This window comes from Gossypium hirsutum, chromosome A07, assembly GCF_007990345.1.
Source record: "Gossypium hirsutum isolate 1008001.06 chromosome A07, Gossypium_hirsutum_v2.1, whole genome shotgun sequence".
In the NCBI taxonomy this organism is placed as follows: Eukaryota; Viridiplantae; Streptophyta; class Magnoliopsida; order Malvales; family Malvaceae; genus Gossypium; species Gossypium hirsutum.
In genome coordinates, this window is record NC_053430.1 from 440,123 (window position 1) to 458,402 (window position 18,280).

Genomic DNA, 18,280 nt, shown 5'->3' on the forward strand with positions numbered 1-18,280 from the left:
CATTCTTTTATTACGAATTGGTTGAATTTTGGGTTTCATCCTTCTACTATACTCAAATTTAAAATTTAATTTCTCTATTTTAATTTATTATAACTTGATCCTTCTATTGCTATAATGTTCTCGGTAGGCCCAAATTGATGATACCATTAGTTGTTGTTGTTAAATTGATGATGTGAACTTTTTTTTTAGTGTTATTCAATCACATCATGTTCAATTTATAATAAATTTACATATCAGTTGAATGCTTAAAGTTGTTTCCTTTTGTATAAAAAAAGGTCATGTAATCACTTTAACAATAACAACTATCAGTGTTCTGAACTTAGATTTATTAATAACATTATAAAATTTAAGAGATTAAATTATGCCAAATTGAATTAGAAGTGTAAACGAGACACTAGTGCTTGCAAGCTATTCGACTTCAACTCAAAAAAAAAAAAAACTCAAATTCAATTCAATAATTATCGAGTCAAGTAATTGGAGTTATCAATCAAGCCAAATTTGAGCACTGTAATATTTGATTCGAATGACTTGTGAGCCTAATCGAACATTTTACTTGAATATGTTTTTATATTATAAAATTATATTTTTACCTTTATTATACAGGAACAACTTAAAAATGAAGGAGATCGAGCTTGTATAGGAACAAGCTTATTTGAACTCAAGTTGAATAACAAAATTGAATTTAATATTGAACTTGTCAGTATTTGAGTTCGATTTTACTCGATTACACTATTAAATTGAAGTATATGGTGGTAAATTTTAGTATAGTAGGAGTAAGAATAGAATTATACCTTATTACTAATGTAAAGAAGAAGAGGGAGATGTGGCATTGAATTATTGGTGCCCTCTGAGGTGAGCAATTATTATATGATTTGAATTATATTTTTGTAGCAATAAGAGATAATAATGTGTAGCTATATTTAAAAAATAAGTAAATGTAGTAATTTTTGAACAAGATTAAGGGGACCAGGTTGGACCATGTGAATGATATTGGTTCCTTTATTATAGTGGGTGGAAAAATAAAGGAATTCCTTTTTAAAAAATAAAAAAGAGTAAAAGTGAGTGGTGAATGGTTATGGGTAAAGCAAGTTAAGCACGTGTTAGTCACATGACGTACGGTCTGGATTCACCATTCTTTTTCCTCTTCACATGGAAGCATTGAAGAAATGTGGGGTTACAGACAAGACAAGCAGCAAAAATGTTGTGTTTTTGGTCTGAAAAACAGCTTAAGAGCAGGCAAAGCACCGCCCCCCTCGACAAGTTATGGCAAATGCATCGTTTTCGGATCACATAAATATTGTATCAATTCACCGTATAAAGCTGCAGACAGCACCGTAACAACGAAGAATCAACACTGGAGATATGATACACAACCACCACATTTTGAGAGTTTTATGGGAACTTTCCGTTAGGTACAACCAATTAGTGAGGATATTTAGAATATAAAACTTAAATCATTGATTGTATTGAAAAATTATTTAATAGATTCAATCTTTTAAGCAATTCACTTATGTTAAAACTATTGTTAGACAAAAACTTTCAATAGCTATAAATTAGTGTACTTTTTCAAATAGGATATAAATAAAATAAAATGAATTTGTATTGTAAATACATTAGTTTAGTACTAGGTGTACCAATAGTTGAAAGTTTAGAACCATAAGTTTTAACTTAAATTTAAAATTCAACTTAATTAATTCAAATTTAAATTCGAATCAATCTAATTTGGTCCTAAAAAATTAATAGTCTAAATCCATCCAACATAAACTTAAAACCGATTCAAACTCAAACTCTAAAGCTTGAGTTAAACAAAGCAACCCATTGAATTCAACATGAATAATGATGCATCCTCTTTTTGCTACTTGCTAGATCATGGAGGAAAAGATTTGCTTTTGAATGTATGTATGGTTATATTGTGGTAAGAGTTGTGATCATAACAATAAAATTTTGCATATATATATGGTTAACTTTGCGTATAAATATTATTAACGTAATTTAGACTTAACTTACATATGTGATGTTTTATTTGGAAAATAAATCCATTAATATTATCATAGCACAAAGAATTATGATTTAAGCTGAAGTCAACACTTACAAGTTGTAGCCTCACTTTGCACATGAAAGTGTAGTTTTCACTATCTAATAACTTAATCATTTGGTAGGTAAGTAAAGTCATTCAAAAATGACGAGGTATTAAATAATAAGGTTCACACTCGAACAAATATGTGAAATTCACTCAATTCTCTCACCCAATAAAGTTGACAAAGTACGTCGATTAAATAGTCAACTTAATTATCTTAATGAAAATCAATCCTATTTTTATTTTTAAATTAAAACTTTTATCATATTTTTTGTTCGAAATGATCATTTTATCCTTTATTATCTGCAATGACATAGCTTTACGCCTTATCTACTTACGATGTAAAAACAAAGTTTTTCACAAACTTTTTACATTCACTTGTTTTTTTTTTTTTGCATAAATCTGAAATTTTATTCAAATGTAGATACTAATTAGATGTTATAATCATAAATTTTCTCGTATATAACTTCGATGAAAAAAAATTGTATTTTGGAGAAGTTTACTAAAGAAATGAAAGGAAGTTTATATCTTCCTTCAATATGTGTATTAACAGATACTAATTAGGCATTTTGCTTTCACAAATTTTGAGTATAATTTTGTATTTTCCCATTCCCCCACTTTGATCCAAACATCCCCATCTAACCGATTGCTTACTATTCTTCAGCAAATGGTTACCATTTTATGCAACAATGGAATCCAAAGGACCCAATTGCAATAAAATAAATCCATGACTGATCACCATTTCATGCAGATTCATTTGTTTGTCTGCACCTCAACAATATGACAGGAGCCACCAACATCCACACTGCAACAAATATCAAGTCCTTAAGGATCGTCCGAAACTCATAGATAATAGTCGAGTTATGTACTTACAGTAAACACAGACGGCTAGCCATTCGTTCACTATCCTCACCCAAGTACTTGTCCAACCGACATCGATCGTCCATCTGCGAAATCAAACCATGTCACAACCAGTCCTATTATCAAATAAGTGATTCTTCAAATGTAATACATACTTTTTAATAATATGATGAGTATTCCATCCGATCAATAGCATCGCGAAATACATAGCACCAGTCGCGAAAACGAAGTGGAAGAAACCGTAACCGTACGGTACCGCATCTCCGACAGGTGCTTCCTTTTTAACCTGAAAACATTGAGAATCGATGCCGGTCGAAAACGTAGCGACAACCATAGCCAATAACGCGACGATAAAGCTCTGGAAAGAAACACAAAAAGAGTTTAATCACCGTGTCTCAGCCCGTTAAACATTTTCGAAAGAATGAAACATTACTATGATTGTAAGCCAATCTGTTCTGTTTGAAGCCTCTGCTTTCCGAATACAATTTTCACCAGCTGGTTCACTGGAAACACATAAATGTTAATAGGTTAACATTTACTCGATCCAACGCCGGTTTTCAAAACTGCAAAAGGCTTAAAAAACTTGCCTTCGAATCGCACACCAACAGATGAATACTATATAAAGTCCCATGAGTCCCGGAGTTAAGATACCCGCGTTCACCTGTTTCACAAATCATGCACTTCATTAGGTTACAAATCATGCTATGGGATTATACAATCCGGAGAAGTTTGAGTACGTACTTTTGGGTGAAGAGAAACACTCGTCATGAGTTGAATGAGTACCAGTGTCCATGTAATGAAGAAGATATTAAGTAGACAAGACGGTTCTGGAGCATACCATACATACATCATGATGATCCCAACTATACATATAATATATGCAGCTGTTGCAAGCAACATCACATGGATATGGCTGAAGAAAAAAAGTAAATTTTCATCAGCATTATTACGATCACGATCGTGCGGTTCGAGTCGGGGACGAGACTTACCATTTATCTTCTGTTTTGTCTGGTTGACAACAATCATTCAACCATGTAATGAAACTGATAACACTCACAAGCTGAACTAAGAGAAAGACCCTATAAGAACAAAGAAAACATTCTTAAAACAATTAAGATTTGAATAATTATAACATAGGAAGCATCTTCAACTTCCTCAACATACTATAACATGAATCAGCTGTCATGTACCCGGCACCGAAATGCGCAATCTCCCCTACACGAGCAACCGGAAAACACGTGTTCAGACCATCGATGTCTATTAACAAAACAGTAACTTATGAATAGAACACAAACCGTATATCTGTATGATAAAAGTAGGCACTAAGAACGCGGTTGCCGTCAAGGCAATCCAAAGACCGATCTTGACGGACCACCATCCTGAATGCCATGTGTCTCTGCAATTGTAAAGACTTGAAGTACCAGCAGTTGAAAGGAACATTACAAAATAAAATGCCTAACATATAAAGTTAAGGTAACAGATTAACAATGGAACACAAATTTTGAAATGGATCAAATGTGACATAATATAAAGGATACAAAACATCCTAAGCTCACTCGAAGGACACCTTCGGCACCTAAACACCCTCGGCCGCCTTGACAGTTCTTCAGTCCTGCAACCACATTGTGAAACATGTTATGTAAGGGAAATCAATTTCGGAGACAAAACAATTGAATCGAATCGTCTTACTTTCCATTTCCGGGAAGGCGTTGCGGCCGTAATCTCGGACCGCCCAAGCTAACAAATTCGAGGCTAAGAATATCAAACCATAGACATATCTAGCCATCCAAGGGTTGGAACCATTTTTGAACTGACCAAACCAGGAACCTTCCTTGAAAGCTATATGACTTTCATTGTTGTTGCTTGTTGAGCCACTTTCCATTTCACTTTTGGACCTTCCAGTAGTACCTTCCATTCTTACATTACATTACAGGTTTCATTGTGCTCCAAGAAAGTAGCAAGGAAAAAACAGTAGATTCCCAGTTCACTGCAAAAATGGAAACCTTGTTTAAAAAAAAAAATTAAATAATCATTTTTTGTCATAGTGGATCCATGATACCGTTACCAAAATGTCAAAAGGTAGGAGTTATTGAAAATCGTGCTTTCATAAGAAAATTGGGTTTCTTTACTTTTCAGCTTAATTTTTTTTGTCACCTGAAAAATTATAAATTTATCACTTAATTATTTAATTTTATCTTTTTGGTCACTAGTGGACTAACTGTGGTAACTTTTAAAATTAGTATAATAGCAACTTTAATCCTTAATATTTATAAATTATATCAATTTAATCTTTATTCTAAAAAAATTAACCCTCAATATTTACACATTATGTAATTTTTATTTTTATTTTAGTTTTGTTTTTCTTTGTGACATTGATTGTTAATTTTAAAAATTAACCTTAAATTTTAGACCCCAATATGGGAACAATTACCATGTTCAAGCACCAATATAAGAACAATTATCAAGTTCAAGACTAATTTAGATAAAATAAAGTTTATACTCCAATATGATAACAGTTGCCTAGTTCAGGCCCCAATATAAAAATAATGGCTAAGTTCAAGATATAATTTGATAAAAAAGTTCAGACCATAAGGGAAAAATAATTATGAAATTTAGAGCCAAATAATGATTTAAACCAATTTAGAAATAAACCTGTTAGAAATGAGAACCTAATTTGATTGCGTGCAATGCAGGGTAAGCTTGCAGCTTTTATCTTTACTTTAATAAGAAATTGATGCATCTAAATAAATTTGGCAGTGAATCTTTCTTTTTTCTTTGCTGTATGCAAAACTGAAAAAAGAGCATTGCAGAAAATGCAAATTTATGTCACCAAAAAAAATAAATATGGGTTATTTATGCATGGAGAACCGTGTATGAAATTAACAAAAGAGTGTAGGAATCTTTGAAATCTTTTTCTTCAATTGCAAGCAGTCTTTTTTACTGTTTTGGTACAATTTTAACCTTTGCAAAATCTGCTGATTTCACGTTTGATTTTGTTATTTTTAGTCATCAATTAACCAACTTAAAAATTAAATATTTAAAAGTTTTGGGTGATTAAAAAAATAAAATTTTAATATTAAATAATCATTTTATAATTTTTCATTGTAGTATCAAAATGTCAAAAGTTGGGAGTGTGCTTTATAAGACAATTGAGTTTATTTTAGCTTTTAATTATGAGTAAATTTTTTTATCAATTCACCATGAAAAATTACAAAATAATCATCTAACTATCAATAAATTTCTATTTTTGTCAGAAATATTACAAAACAATTATTAAACGATTCAATTTTATTTATTTTTTAGTCTACTTTTAAAATTAGTATATTTAATCTTCGTTCTAAAAAATCTAATATCAACATTGTTGACACCATTTTTTTGGATGAAAAACAGGGTTGACTTGGGTTTTGAAAAAAGAAACGGGAGTCGCCACCAATCCTCTCTTTTTTTTATGAGGTGCGATTGGATCACCTCGAAGAGGGGTTGTTTTTAATAAACGGTTTGATTTTATTAAAACAACAAGTTTGGTCCACGAAATTCAGAAAAACGGGTTCGGGAGTCGGTTACGCACGAGGAAGGATTAGCACCCTCGATACGCCCAAAATTGGTACCTAGTTGATTACTTAATGTCTTAATGTCAAAAATTGAGAACCTTGGAAAAATTAAAAATACGATCCTTGTGTTAAAATAAAATAAAAAATTGGAAAAGAAACATATTTCACGTTATTCGAGAAAGAGAATCATATCCAGTAAGTTAGGACACAATGTCTCGAATTCCCGATACGCGAATGAAAAATACTAATTTAAAAAAATTTAGCCATCTCGGATTTTAAAAACGAGATCACGACCAGTAAGTTAGGACGCGATTTTTTAATCCCGAGATCATTTAAAATTTGAGTTTAAAAGGATTCATGCATTTAGATTTATTGTGAAAATTGAAACCCAGTAAGTTAGGGTACGATCCTCACGAATCTAAACACGAAATGCCATCTTTAAAAAAAACAAATTTTGTCATACCGAGCAAAACAACATATATAGTCGTTATAAAAAAGGGATGGAAACTAATTCCATTATCGATATGCGTGGTAATACCATGATAGATACGAAAATGTATATAAAAATAATACAGGTCATAACAACTAAATAAAATAAATAAAAAAACAAATCAATAACATGTGAAACAATATAAAATAAAATAAATAAAGCACTTATGTAAAATAATAAAGAGCATGTAAATAAATGAATAAATTACCATCAAATGAAACAATGATTAATGAATAACATTATAATATTTATAGATATAGGTATGTATGTATGCGAGAATTATAAAATATGAAAGTATACGTACGTGTATGTATTATAAAATATATAAAAATATGAATTTATATGCATATGTAAAATATATGGAGATTTGCATATATATAAAAAAAAGAGACACATAAGTATGTGTATATATTCATAAAAATATATATGTGCATAGATATACATAAAAATTATGAAAATAGAAGTAATACAAATATATATATGTAAAAATATGTACTATTTACGAAGATTAGAAATATGTACGATTATTATGAACATATATGCATGCACAAATAAAGTATAAAAATAAGTGTATATGTATATATATAGTACAAAAAGTATGCATGTAAATATATAGAAAAATATATTTATATATAAAAGAAATATACGTGTATATATAAGAGCAGCTATAATAATGATAATAATAATAATACAAAAATAATAATATAATATAGAAATATAATAATGAATAGATGAGTAAAAAAAATAAGATACAAAAATAAAACAGATGGACTAAATAGCAATAAAAAACAAAAGTATTGGGCAAAATCGAAATAAAAAAAAGAGTAAAGAGGATTAAATTGTGACGCGCCGAAAGAGGGGGATCAAAATAGTAAATAACCCAAAGCCCCCAAAACACAGCGCAGCAGTGGACCAACTCGAAACAAAAATAAAATTGCAGGGCTAAATTAAAAATAAGAGAAAACAACGAAAAAGGATCAAATTATAATACATTGCAAAATCAGGGGACTGCGCGCGCAATTAATCCATTAAAAGAAAACACGCGGATCCTCCCCTTCGGGTCGGGTCACCGCGCGGGTCAATGAGTCTCAAAACGGCGCCGTTTTATATCAGCATTTAAGCCCAAATTTTCTGAAAAAATCCATTCAGCCCTTCTATTTTAAAAAATAAAATTTCAAAACTCTCTCCTCTCTCATCTTCCTCCCCAGAATCCGGCCACCGGTCCGGCCCGGCCTCCGGCGTAGCACCGCCGCGTGCGGTGGCCGACGTCTCAAAATCAAATCTTTTTGATCCTAGTTCAAAGCTGAGTGCCTCTTAGGCACGGATCTGGGGCCGAATCTCGTGAAACAAAGGCCAAAGACCCGAAAAGGGGCGAAACCGCTCGCCTTCCTCCACGTCCGGCGCGGTGCAGGTAAATAAGGTAAAAAGCCTTCTCCTTTATTATTTTTCTTTATGTTTTCAAGTTAAAAATAAATAAATAAACTTGAAAGAAATAAACACAGTAAGCAAAAGAAAAGATAAAACTGAGCAAAAAAATGTTCAACCTTTTTCTTTCTGTTCTTTTATAAAAATCGAGGCCGAACCCCCCCGCCCCTTTACATTGAAAATGAATGGCTCTTTATAGCCGATTATACAAAGTCCTATTGTTGTTTTGTTACTGTTTGCTGCGTTTCTGTTTCTGTTGCTGCTTCCGTCATGTTTGCAGGTGTTCAAGGAGGTGATGGGAGCAGGTGGAGGAGAGATGGCTATGGGACGGCTGTGAACAGAGGGCAGGTGAGGCGGCCAGGAGCAGGTGCGGCACAACAGGGGGCTAGGGTTTCTGCCCTAGTCTGACTGGGTTTTGGGGCCAGTTGGGCTTATTGGGCCTGTAATGTCATTTGGGCTTGTAACGGGTAGTGAGCCACCGAGTAAATGGGCCTGCAACAGCTGCCCCTCTTTGCTCGTTGTCGTGTAACGATAACAGAGCAAAGACTAAGAAAGGCCCATTTTGCCCGGTCTCGCCGAGTCTTGACTTGTTCTGGTACTTCTCCATTTCAAGTAGTTTCATTCCAGTCCACTAGGTCTTGTTGCTTCGATCCATTCCACTGCATTTTAGAGAGATGCGTCCTGTAGCCTTTATCTTCTTCGTAGCAACTTCAGGGGGACGAGGTTTGTGGTTTAAGTCTACTCCACTGTAATCTCAGGGAGATAAGATCTCTTATTTTAATCCGCCCCACTGTAACTTCAGGGAGATAGGATAGTGTCTTCGATCTGCTCCGCTGTAATCTCAGGGAGATAAGATCTGAAATTCTTTGGTCTGTTCCACTGTAATCTCAGGGAGATAAGACCTGATGTGATCTTCTCTATTGTAACTTCAGAGAGATAAGATCCTTTAATCCGCTCCATTGTAATCTCAAGGAGATAGGATTACTATCTTTGATCTGCTCCGCTGTAATCTCAGGGAGATAAGATCTCTGGCTTCAATCTGCTCCAATGCAACCGATGGAGGCAAGGCTTTGTCTTTGATCTGCTTCGCTGTTAATGCAGGAAGGCAAGATCTGCTTCTTTAACTAGCTCCACTGCAATCGATGGATGCAAGGCTTTGTTTTCGATCTGCTTCGCTGTTAATGTAGGAAGGCAAGATCTTTTGTCTTCAACCAGCTCTATCACAACCGAAAGAGGCAAGGTTTGTGTCTTCGATCTGCTTCGCTGTCAATGTAGGAAGGCAAGATCTTTTGTCTTCAACCAGCTCTATCACAATCGAAAGAGGCAAGGTTTGTGTCTTCGATCTGCTTCGCTGTCAATGTAGGAAGGCAAGATCTTTTGTCTTCAACCAGCTCTATCACAACCGAAAGAGGCAAGGTTTGTGTCTTCGATCTGCTTCGCTGTCAATGTAGGAAGGCAAGATCTTTTGTCTTCAACCAGCTCTATCACAACCGAAAGAGGCAAGGTTTGTGTCTTCGATTTGCTTCGCTGTCAATGTAGGAAGGCAAGATCTTTTGTCTTCATTGATCTGTCCCTTGGGGAACATGACCTGTATGTTCTATTTTATGAACCTAATTGTGCCTAGTGATTAGGATAACATAATCAGAATGAATCAAATGCTCCTAACTAGATATGTATGAATGACATTTGAATGAATGCAAAATGTCATGAAGATGATTCCTTAATGCTTAGGTTAACATCACGTAAAAACTTATTAAGGTTTTATCACTGACGTACTACAACGCCCTTTTGCTCGTCTGGTATATCCAAAGAAACACTTAATCTGGTTGCCCCCCACTGTAAACCTTAAAGTTTAATCCATTAGGGCACAAAATTTGTACCATCATTCTCCCTCTACAATCCAAGGGTAGAAATATGGTTTTTCCTCAATCCTCTTTTATCACAATTCAATGATATAGGATCTTAATCTTTCTGGTCCCCCTTACACCATTTCCAGGGTGTCGTTTCAAAGACTCATGCACAAATGAAGGCTCTCTTCTCCGAGGTAACCTCTTCCTATTGCCTAGTGATCATTGCTTGCTTGTTTATTTAAGCTTTTTCATTGACACGACATCTTGTCCTTTTGTTCAATCAATGCATTTGTCAACAAAATCCAAAGAGAAAGTCCAAACTTAGACTCTTCATTCTCAAATTTCCAACCTTCAAATTTGGCATGTTCTAAACAATGGTCCTGTTTCAGGTTCCTGTATTATTTAGAAACTTTTCAGAGTAATATGCAAAACATTCCTTTGTGAAAGTTTTATTAGTCCATTAATCATTATTCCAATGCTTGCAAAAAGGTCATAACAATGGATAAGAATAAAGTTGGTTCTGAGCATAGCTCGAAAGAACAAATTATCGAAAATAGTGAAGAAGGACAACAAAAGAATTAATTGGGAATGTATATCTTGGAAAGAAAGAAAAAGTATTCCAAGAACAACAAATAACATGAGAATTGGGTGCCCCAGATATCACAGCTTGAACTTCTCTATACAAACTTTCTGAAGACCCTTTTGAGTTGGACATGTGTTTAAGAGATCTACAATGCTCTGTCGATGCCCCCAAGATGTCGCCTATCCTTTCCTGTTGATTCAGGCATGGCAAGATCAACACATGTCTCAATATGAACAAAACTTGAGCAGCTTATATCACCTCATGCCCCATTTTGATCAGTATTTGAGCCGCCCTTTTCGGGTTTTCAGCTCAGATCCCCTTTGGCCTAAGGTGCCCTTTGCGGGTTTTCCCCTTAGCCTCTCCATTTTTACTTTTTCATTTTTCATTTTTTCATCTTCTTCTTCTTCTTTTTTTTTCTTTTTCATTTTTGACTTTGATTTTTTGATTTTTTGAATTCATGAGATTAGGCAAGTTCTGGTCATGCTTTTCGACCAGAATCAATGTTATTCTAAAGTCTTCCACATAAGATCTTCCACTTTCATCTTGTATGTGAGAAACCTTCTTTGGTACCAGATTTCTTTCATAGAGCCCTTTTGGGACGCAACTACGGCAGAAAAATTTGGATCTCTATCTTTAATCAGGATAAAATCCAACAACATATTGAAGGGATGGAAACTCAACTTCAAATGGGTAAAGCTATGCTGACTCAACGAGAGAGGCATTGCCCCGGCAAAGAATTGCATCGTTCGCACTGTAAATTTCTGACATCGTGCTGTTGTGCAGGTTTTATTATCAAGCTCACTATTTCTAATGATTCACTGAGAGGTAGGATCTGTTTATCCTTTTGTTCTACCATCCTCATCAAGTTTGGAGATAAGCTACGATCTGTGTCAACTTCAAAGTCGTGAGATCCCTCTAAACACATGTCTCGCTCAAAAGGAGATTCTAAGTCTGTAGCAGTGTCATTCATGTCGTTGATATCCAGGGACCTATTGTAGGTACAAAATAATATATAAAGAATGTATGAATTTAAGAATAATTATCTGCACAGTATGATTATGAATGAATGAAAGAATGATTTGGATGGAAGAATAAAAGAATAATCAATGAAAAAATATTAGTTCAAAAGATCGCAAAGATGCATTCCATTAAAATAATGACGTTCAGACATAAGCCTTTTTCACGAAAGACTTGTTGTTGCTCTAGGCTGAAAGCAACAAGTGTGTTTTGAATATTACTCTGAGTAAGCTCTAAATACTACAAAGGTTTCTTTAGAACACTCCCAGGTTTATAAGGGCGAACATCTAATAAGGTCCCTTCTTCAGTTGCTTGTGCATTGCATTCACCCCACTCGTCAATTATGATTGGGTAATGGATTTTCCGCAATGGAGGAATCATCAAATTTAACGATGCCCATACTGATAAGCCTTTCAACCAGTTTCTTAAAGGCAATGCAGTTTTCTATGGAATGCCCCGTATTTCTCGCATGATACTTGCATTGTGCATTGGCATCGTGCCATTTGGGGTACGGAGGCTGTGGAGGTTTCGTGTAGAGAGGGGCGACAATACGTGCGTTGAATAAGCTTTGATACAACTCCTTATATGACATCGGAATTGGCGTGAATTGAAGGTTCTCAGTGCCTTGCTTCACATACGATTCTTGTCTAGATGAACCTTGCTGACTAGTAATCACCTTTATTGGCTGTGCAATCGATTTGTTGTAGGTGTTCACATTGCTCACCTCATTTTCCTTCTTCTTTAAGTCTGGCCTCCTATTATTTTCTCCAGCATCAATCTTTCCACTTCTCACGGCACTTTCAATCATTTCACCGCTCATGACTATGTCTGAAAAACTCTTCGAAGCACTTCCTAACATGTGGGTGATGAACGGGGCCTTCAATGTGTTGATGAAGAGCATCGTCATTTCTTTCTCTAGGAGTGGCGGCTGAACTTGGATAGCGACCTCCCTCCACCTTTGCGCGTATTGCCTAAAACTTTCATTAGGCTTTTTCTCCATATTTTGAAGGGTAATTCTGTCAAGGACCATATCAGCTACATGACTATATTGTTTCATAAAGGCTTGTGCTAAATCCCTCCAAGAACTAATCTGGATACGCGTCAATTGATTGTACCACTTAGACGCTGCCCCTGTGAGGCTATCTTGAAAGCAGTGTATGAGCAGTTGGTCGTTGTTGACGTATCCGGCCATACGCCTACAGAACATAGTAATATGAGCTTCTGGGCAGCTGGTCCCATTATATTTCTCGAATTCTGGCATCTTAAATTTGTAAGGAAGCACCAAATCCGGAACTAAACTCAGATCTTTCGCATCTATTCCCCGATAGCCGTCGATACTTTCTATCGCCCTAAACTTCTCTTCAATCCATTTCCATTTCTCCTCAAACTGCTTTAGTAACTCCTTCTTCATCTTGTCTTTCTCCGCTACTTCATCGAAGTCCGGGACAACAAGATTATCGTCAGGACTAGAACCAGATCTGCCCTGAAGGTTCTTTGGTATTGAAGCGTCACCTTGAAAGTGCTGAGGCCTAATCGAAACAGAAGATCTTCGTGGATGTGGTTCAATCTGTACTTGCGCATGCGGAGGCGTGAAACCTGGAGGATAAAGTGGCTCATCATTGTTTCCTTCTTCATCGCAAACCACAGGATTTTTCCCTTTATCCACTCCCTTGGTTATTAATTGCGTCAATTTAGTCATTAGTTCATCCTGAGACTCCTTCATCTTTTGTGCCATGTCTTTCTGGATCTTTTCCATATGTTCTTTCATTTGCACCTGTAACTGGTCTTGCATCTCTTTTTGCGTTTGCTCCAGTTTCTCTAATCTTTGATCCATTTCTTTGGCTTTGCGACGAGTACCGTAAGGATGTTTGGTTGATTGGTTTTCCAGATTAGCTGAAATAATTTTACATAATTAGGGTCACTTCGTGAAAATCTAATGCATATGATGCGATGTAATGCAAATGCATGAAATGAATGCCTAAAGAGACGTTGATTCTGATTCAATTACATTTAGGAAACTTTTCTAGAAAGCAAATTCCCTTACATAAAACGGATACATGTACGACCTCACCCTCATATTCCAAGAAACAACATCGATTTTTTTCTTCATCCGCATGTTTGAGGTAATCTCACCAATAGATGCCATTGCTAGCTCATTTTCTTGATCCCGGTTGCGATCCATCATCTGCCCATCTTCATAAGGCTCGTCAGCTTGTTGAAGGCTTTTGGACAATCGTCTCGAATCCCCAGGCCACCAAGCAAGGTCACGAACTCTTCCATCGCCATTCTTGTGTTTCTCAGAATATGTTTGGGAAGTCGTATTGTTTTCCACTTTATCAAGGAATTCGTATTCCATGACAAGCTTTCTAATTTAGTAATTGGATTTGAATCCATATCTCTTTCCTAAGATGCAAATGCAATGTAATGCAATCATAATCAAAACACAACAAGAAGGGTTAGTACAAAACATAAGCAAGCACAGAAACAAAAAGTACCTAATCGGGTAGATACTAGGGGTTTGGAGTGGCTCTACCTAGGTTAAGTTCCTAAGTCTACTATATGAGGGTTGGTTCTAAAGTAAGGGTACCCGAACCAGCAGATTCCTCGATCCTCACCCATTATAGGCTCATACGGACTGAGTTCAGTTCAGGGGAATACATTTCCCTATGGCCATGCGGAGATGAAAATCTCATGAAGACATAGGTACGGATGTATCCCGAAAGCGATTCACTATCCCATGCGGAGGTGAAAACCTCACGAAGGCGTAGCTTCTCACTCCCACTTAAAAGGGTATGACCAACAGTCATGCAATGCAATGTGCAAAAATAAATCTGAACTTAAACACAGCAATTATGAATCACAATGACGAAGATCATAATAAAGATAAATAAAAATACAATGAAAGGATCGTATATTTAAACTAGGTTTTTGATTTTTGACAAAAAGACAAAAAGTAATCAACTCATGGCTTGACTCTCGTGTTTGTCCCCAGCGGAGTCGCCAAGCTGTTGACACCATTTTTTTGGATGAAAAACAGGGTTGACTTGGGTTTTGAAAAAAGAAACGGGAGTCGCCACCAATCCTCTTTTTTTTTATGAGGTGCGATTGGATCACCTCGAAGAGGGGTTGTTTTTAATAAACGGTTTGATTTTATTAAAACAACAAGTTTGGTCCACGAAATTCAGAAAAACGGGTTCGGGAGTCGGTTACGCACGAGGAAGGATTAGCACCCTCGATACGCCCAAAATTGGTACCTAGTTGATTACTTAATGTCTTAATGTCAAAAATTGAGAACCTTGGAAAAATTAAAAATACGATCCTTGTGTTAAAATAAAATAAAAAATTGGAAAAGAAACATATTTCACGTTATTCGAGAAAGAGAATCATATCCAGTAAGTTAGGACACAATGTCTCGAATTCCCGATACGCGAATGAAAAATACTAATTTAAAAAAATTTAGCCATCTCGGATTTTAAAAACGAGATCACGACCAGTAAGTTAGGACGCGATTTTTTAATCCCGAGATCATTTAAAATTTGAGTTTAAAAGGATTCATGCATTTAGATTTATTGTGAAAATTGAAACCCAGTAAGTTAGGGTACGATCCTCACGAATCTATACACGAAATGCCATCTTTAAAAAAACAAATTTTGTCATACCGAGCAAAACAACATATATAGTCGTTATAAAAAAGGGATGGAAACTAATTCCATTATCGATATGCGTGGTAATACCATGATAGATACGAAAATGTATATAAAAATAATACAGGCCATAACAACTAAATAAAATAAATAAAAAAACAAATCAATAACATGTGAAACAATATAAAATAAAATAAAATAAAATAAATAAAGCACTTATGTAAAATAATAAAGAGCATGTAAATAAATGAATAAATTACCATCAAATGAAACAATGATTAATGAATAACATTATAATATTTATAGATATAGGTATGTATGTATGCGAGAATTATAAAATATGAAAGTATACGTACGTGTATGTATTATAAAATATATAAAAATATGAATTTATATGCATATGTAAAATATATGGAGATTTGCATATATATATAAAAAAAAGGACACATAAGTATGTGTATATATTCATAAAAATATATATGTGCATAGATATACATAAAAATTATGAAAATAGAAGTAATACAAATATATATATGTAAAAATATGTACTATTTACGAAGATTAGAAATATGTACGATTATTATGAACATATATGCATGCACAAATAAAGTATAAAAATAAGCGTATATGTATATATATAGTACAAAAAGTATGCATGTAAATATATAGAAAAATATATTTATATATAAAAGAAATATACGTGTATATATAAGAGCAGCTATAATAATGATAATAATAATAATAATACAAAAATAATAATATAATATAGAAATATAATAATGAATAGATGAGTAAAAAAAATAAGATACAAAAATAAAACAGATGGACTAAATAGCAATAAAAAACAAAAGTATTGGGCAAAATCGAAATAAAAAAAAGAGTAAAGAGGATTAAATTGTGACGCGCCGAAAGAGGGGGATCAAAATAGTAAATAACCCAAAGCCCCCAAAACACAGCGCAGCAGTGGACCAACTCGAAACAAAAATAAAATTGCAGGGCTAAATTAAAAATAAGAGAAAACAACGAAAAATGATCAAATTATAATACATTGCAAAATCAGGGGACTGCGCGCGCAATTAATCCATTAAAAGAAAACACGCGGATCCTCCCCTTCGGGTCGGGTCACCGCGCGGGTCAATGAGTCTCAAAACGGCGCCGTTTTATATCAGCATTTAAGCCCAAATTTTCTGAAAAAATCCATTCAGCCCTTCTATTTTAAAAAATAAAATTTCAAAACTCTCTCCTCTCTCATCTTCCTCCCCAGAATCCGGCCACCGGTCCGGCCCGGCCTCCGGCGTAGCACCGCCGCGTGCGGTGGCCGACGTCTCAAAATCAAATCTTTTTTATCCTAGTTCAAAGCTGAGTGCCTCTTAGGCACGGATCTGGGGCCGAATCTCGTGAAACAAAGGCCAAAGACCCGAAAAGGGGCGAAACCGCTCGCCTTCCTCCACGTCCGGCGCGGTGCAGGTAAATAAGGTAAAAAGCCTTCTCCTTTATTATTTTTCTTTATGTTTTCAAGTTAAAAATAAATAAATAAACTTGAAAGAAATAAACACAGTAAGCAAAAGAAAAGATAAAACTGAGCAAAAAAATGTTCAACCTTTTTCTTTCTGTTCTTTTATAAAAATCGAGGCCGAACCCCCCCGCCCCTTTACATTGAAAATGAATGGCTCTTTATAGTCGATTATACAAAGTCCTATTGTTGTTTTGTTACTGTTTGCTGCGTTTCTGTTTCTGTTGCTGCTTCCGTCATGTTTGCAGGTGTTCAAGGAGGTGATGGGAGCAGGTGGAGGAGAGATGGCTATGGGACGGCTGTGAACAGAGGGCAGGTGAGGCGGCCAGGAGCAGGTGCGGCACAACAGGGGGCTAGGGTTTCTGCCCTAGTCTGACTGGGTTTTGGGGCCAGTTGGGCTTATTGGGCCTGTAATGTCATTTGGGCTTGTAACGGGTAGTGGGCCACCGAGTAAATGGGCCTGCAACAAACATAAGCAGATGTGTTTTCCTTTGATTTGGTGATTGGTGTGAAATGAAGAAAATTAGTATAGAAAGAAACAAAACATTTTTCTTCAAAATTTGAAAAACTTGTTCGTTGTCATATGCATTACTTCCAAAATCATAAACACACACCGAGAAACGCATGAATAAAAGTTAACAGTAGTAAAGAAATTAACGTATATATATACCTGAAAAATGAGATTAGTCCAAAGCTTTAAAATCCCAAAAGGGCAACGTTCTCTACAAATAGAGAGCTCCTTCTATCTCAGATAAGCAAAAAACAGAGAGAAGAAGAAGAAGAAGAAAGAGATATGGATTTTGCCATTTCTTTAATATATCTGTGTGTATATATATGAATACCATAAAGGGAAAAAGAGATGGAGAGCTTGCTTTTGGGGTATGTAATTTGGTTTCTTCATCATCATCTTTTACTTTTCCCATGCCGTAAGCTTATTGTACCCCTCTCCCATACATCGTAGCTTACAAGGCTTAGTTATAACTTAAATAAATAAATCTCGGGTCAAAACTTTAAATGAAGAGCCAAACATTCTCAATGTTGTAGTTTCTAATAAATATGCATTAACTATGATTTAATATCATATATAAAATTTAATTTATTTTAATTTTTATAAATTACTAATAACATTGTCGAATTAATATTATTTTACACCGATTTATTGCATACACAAATAATTATATTAATTAAATATGAAAATAAATATATGTATTTATTTCTTTAAAAATGTACAATGATCATAATCAAAGTTTTATTTATACATATAAATCA

The 18,280-nt window shown here is 34.9% G+C and overlaps 1 protein-coding gene across 3 annotated transcripts; it reads right to left on the reverse strand.

Annotated features, from left to right (window-relative positions):
* Positions 1-2,510: 2,510 nt before the first annotated feature.
* Positions 2,511-17,938, reverse strand: LOC107930796 (probable serine incorporator). Of its 3 annotated transcripts, XM_041117036.1 has the most exons (12): positions 17,682-17,825; positions 4,628-4,925; positions 4,477-4,550; positions 4,234-4,393; positions 4,129-4,153; positions 3,928-4,017; positions 3,680-3,851; positions 3,526-3,599; positions 3,372-3,441; positions 3,094-3,296; positions 2,951-3,024; positions 2,530-2,882 (listed from the first exon to the last, which is right to left on the reverse strand). In XM_041117036.1, the coding sequence occupies exons 2-12, from the start codon at positions 4,851-4,853 to the stop codon at positions 2,821-2,823; spliced, it is 1,230 nt and encodes a 409-aa protein (XP_040972970.1). In that variant the 5' UTR covers positions 4,854-4,925; positions 17,682-17,825; the 3' UTR covers positions 2,530-2,820. The 3 variants fall into 3 exon arrangements, with proteins under 3 accessions (XP_040972971.1, XP_040972970.1, XP_040972972.1); XM_041117037.1 differs by lacking the exon at positions 17,682-17,825 and having other exon boundaries at positions 2,511-2,882; positions 4,628-5,010; XM_041117038.1 differs by lacking the exons at positions 2,530-2,882; positions 2,951-3,024 and having other exon boundaries at positions 3,094-3,224; positions 3,328-3,441; positions 17,682-17,938.
* Between the last annotated feature and the right edge of the window lie 342 nt (positions 17,939-18,280).

What these genes read in the sequence shown, in the direction of transcription:
- LOC107930796 (XM_041117037.1), bottom strand. Translation starts at nt 4,853, where the DNA reads ATGGAAGGTACTACTGGAAGGTCCAAAAGTGAAATGGAAAGTGGCTCA. An exon ending in GAGTGAGCTTAGGATGTTTT is followed by an intron (nt 4,394 to 4,476) that starts GTATCCTTTATA and finishes TTTATATGTTAG; the next exon opens with GCATTTTATTTTGTAATGTT. An exon ending in ACTCATCATATTATTAAAAA is followed by an intron (nt 3,025 to 3,093) that starts GTATGTATTACA and finishes TTGATTTCGCAG; the next exon opens with ATGGACGATCGATGTCGGTT.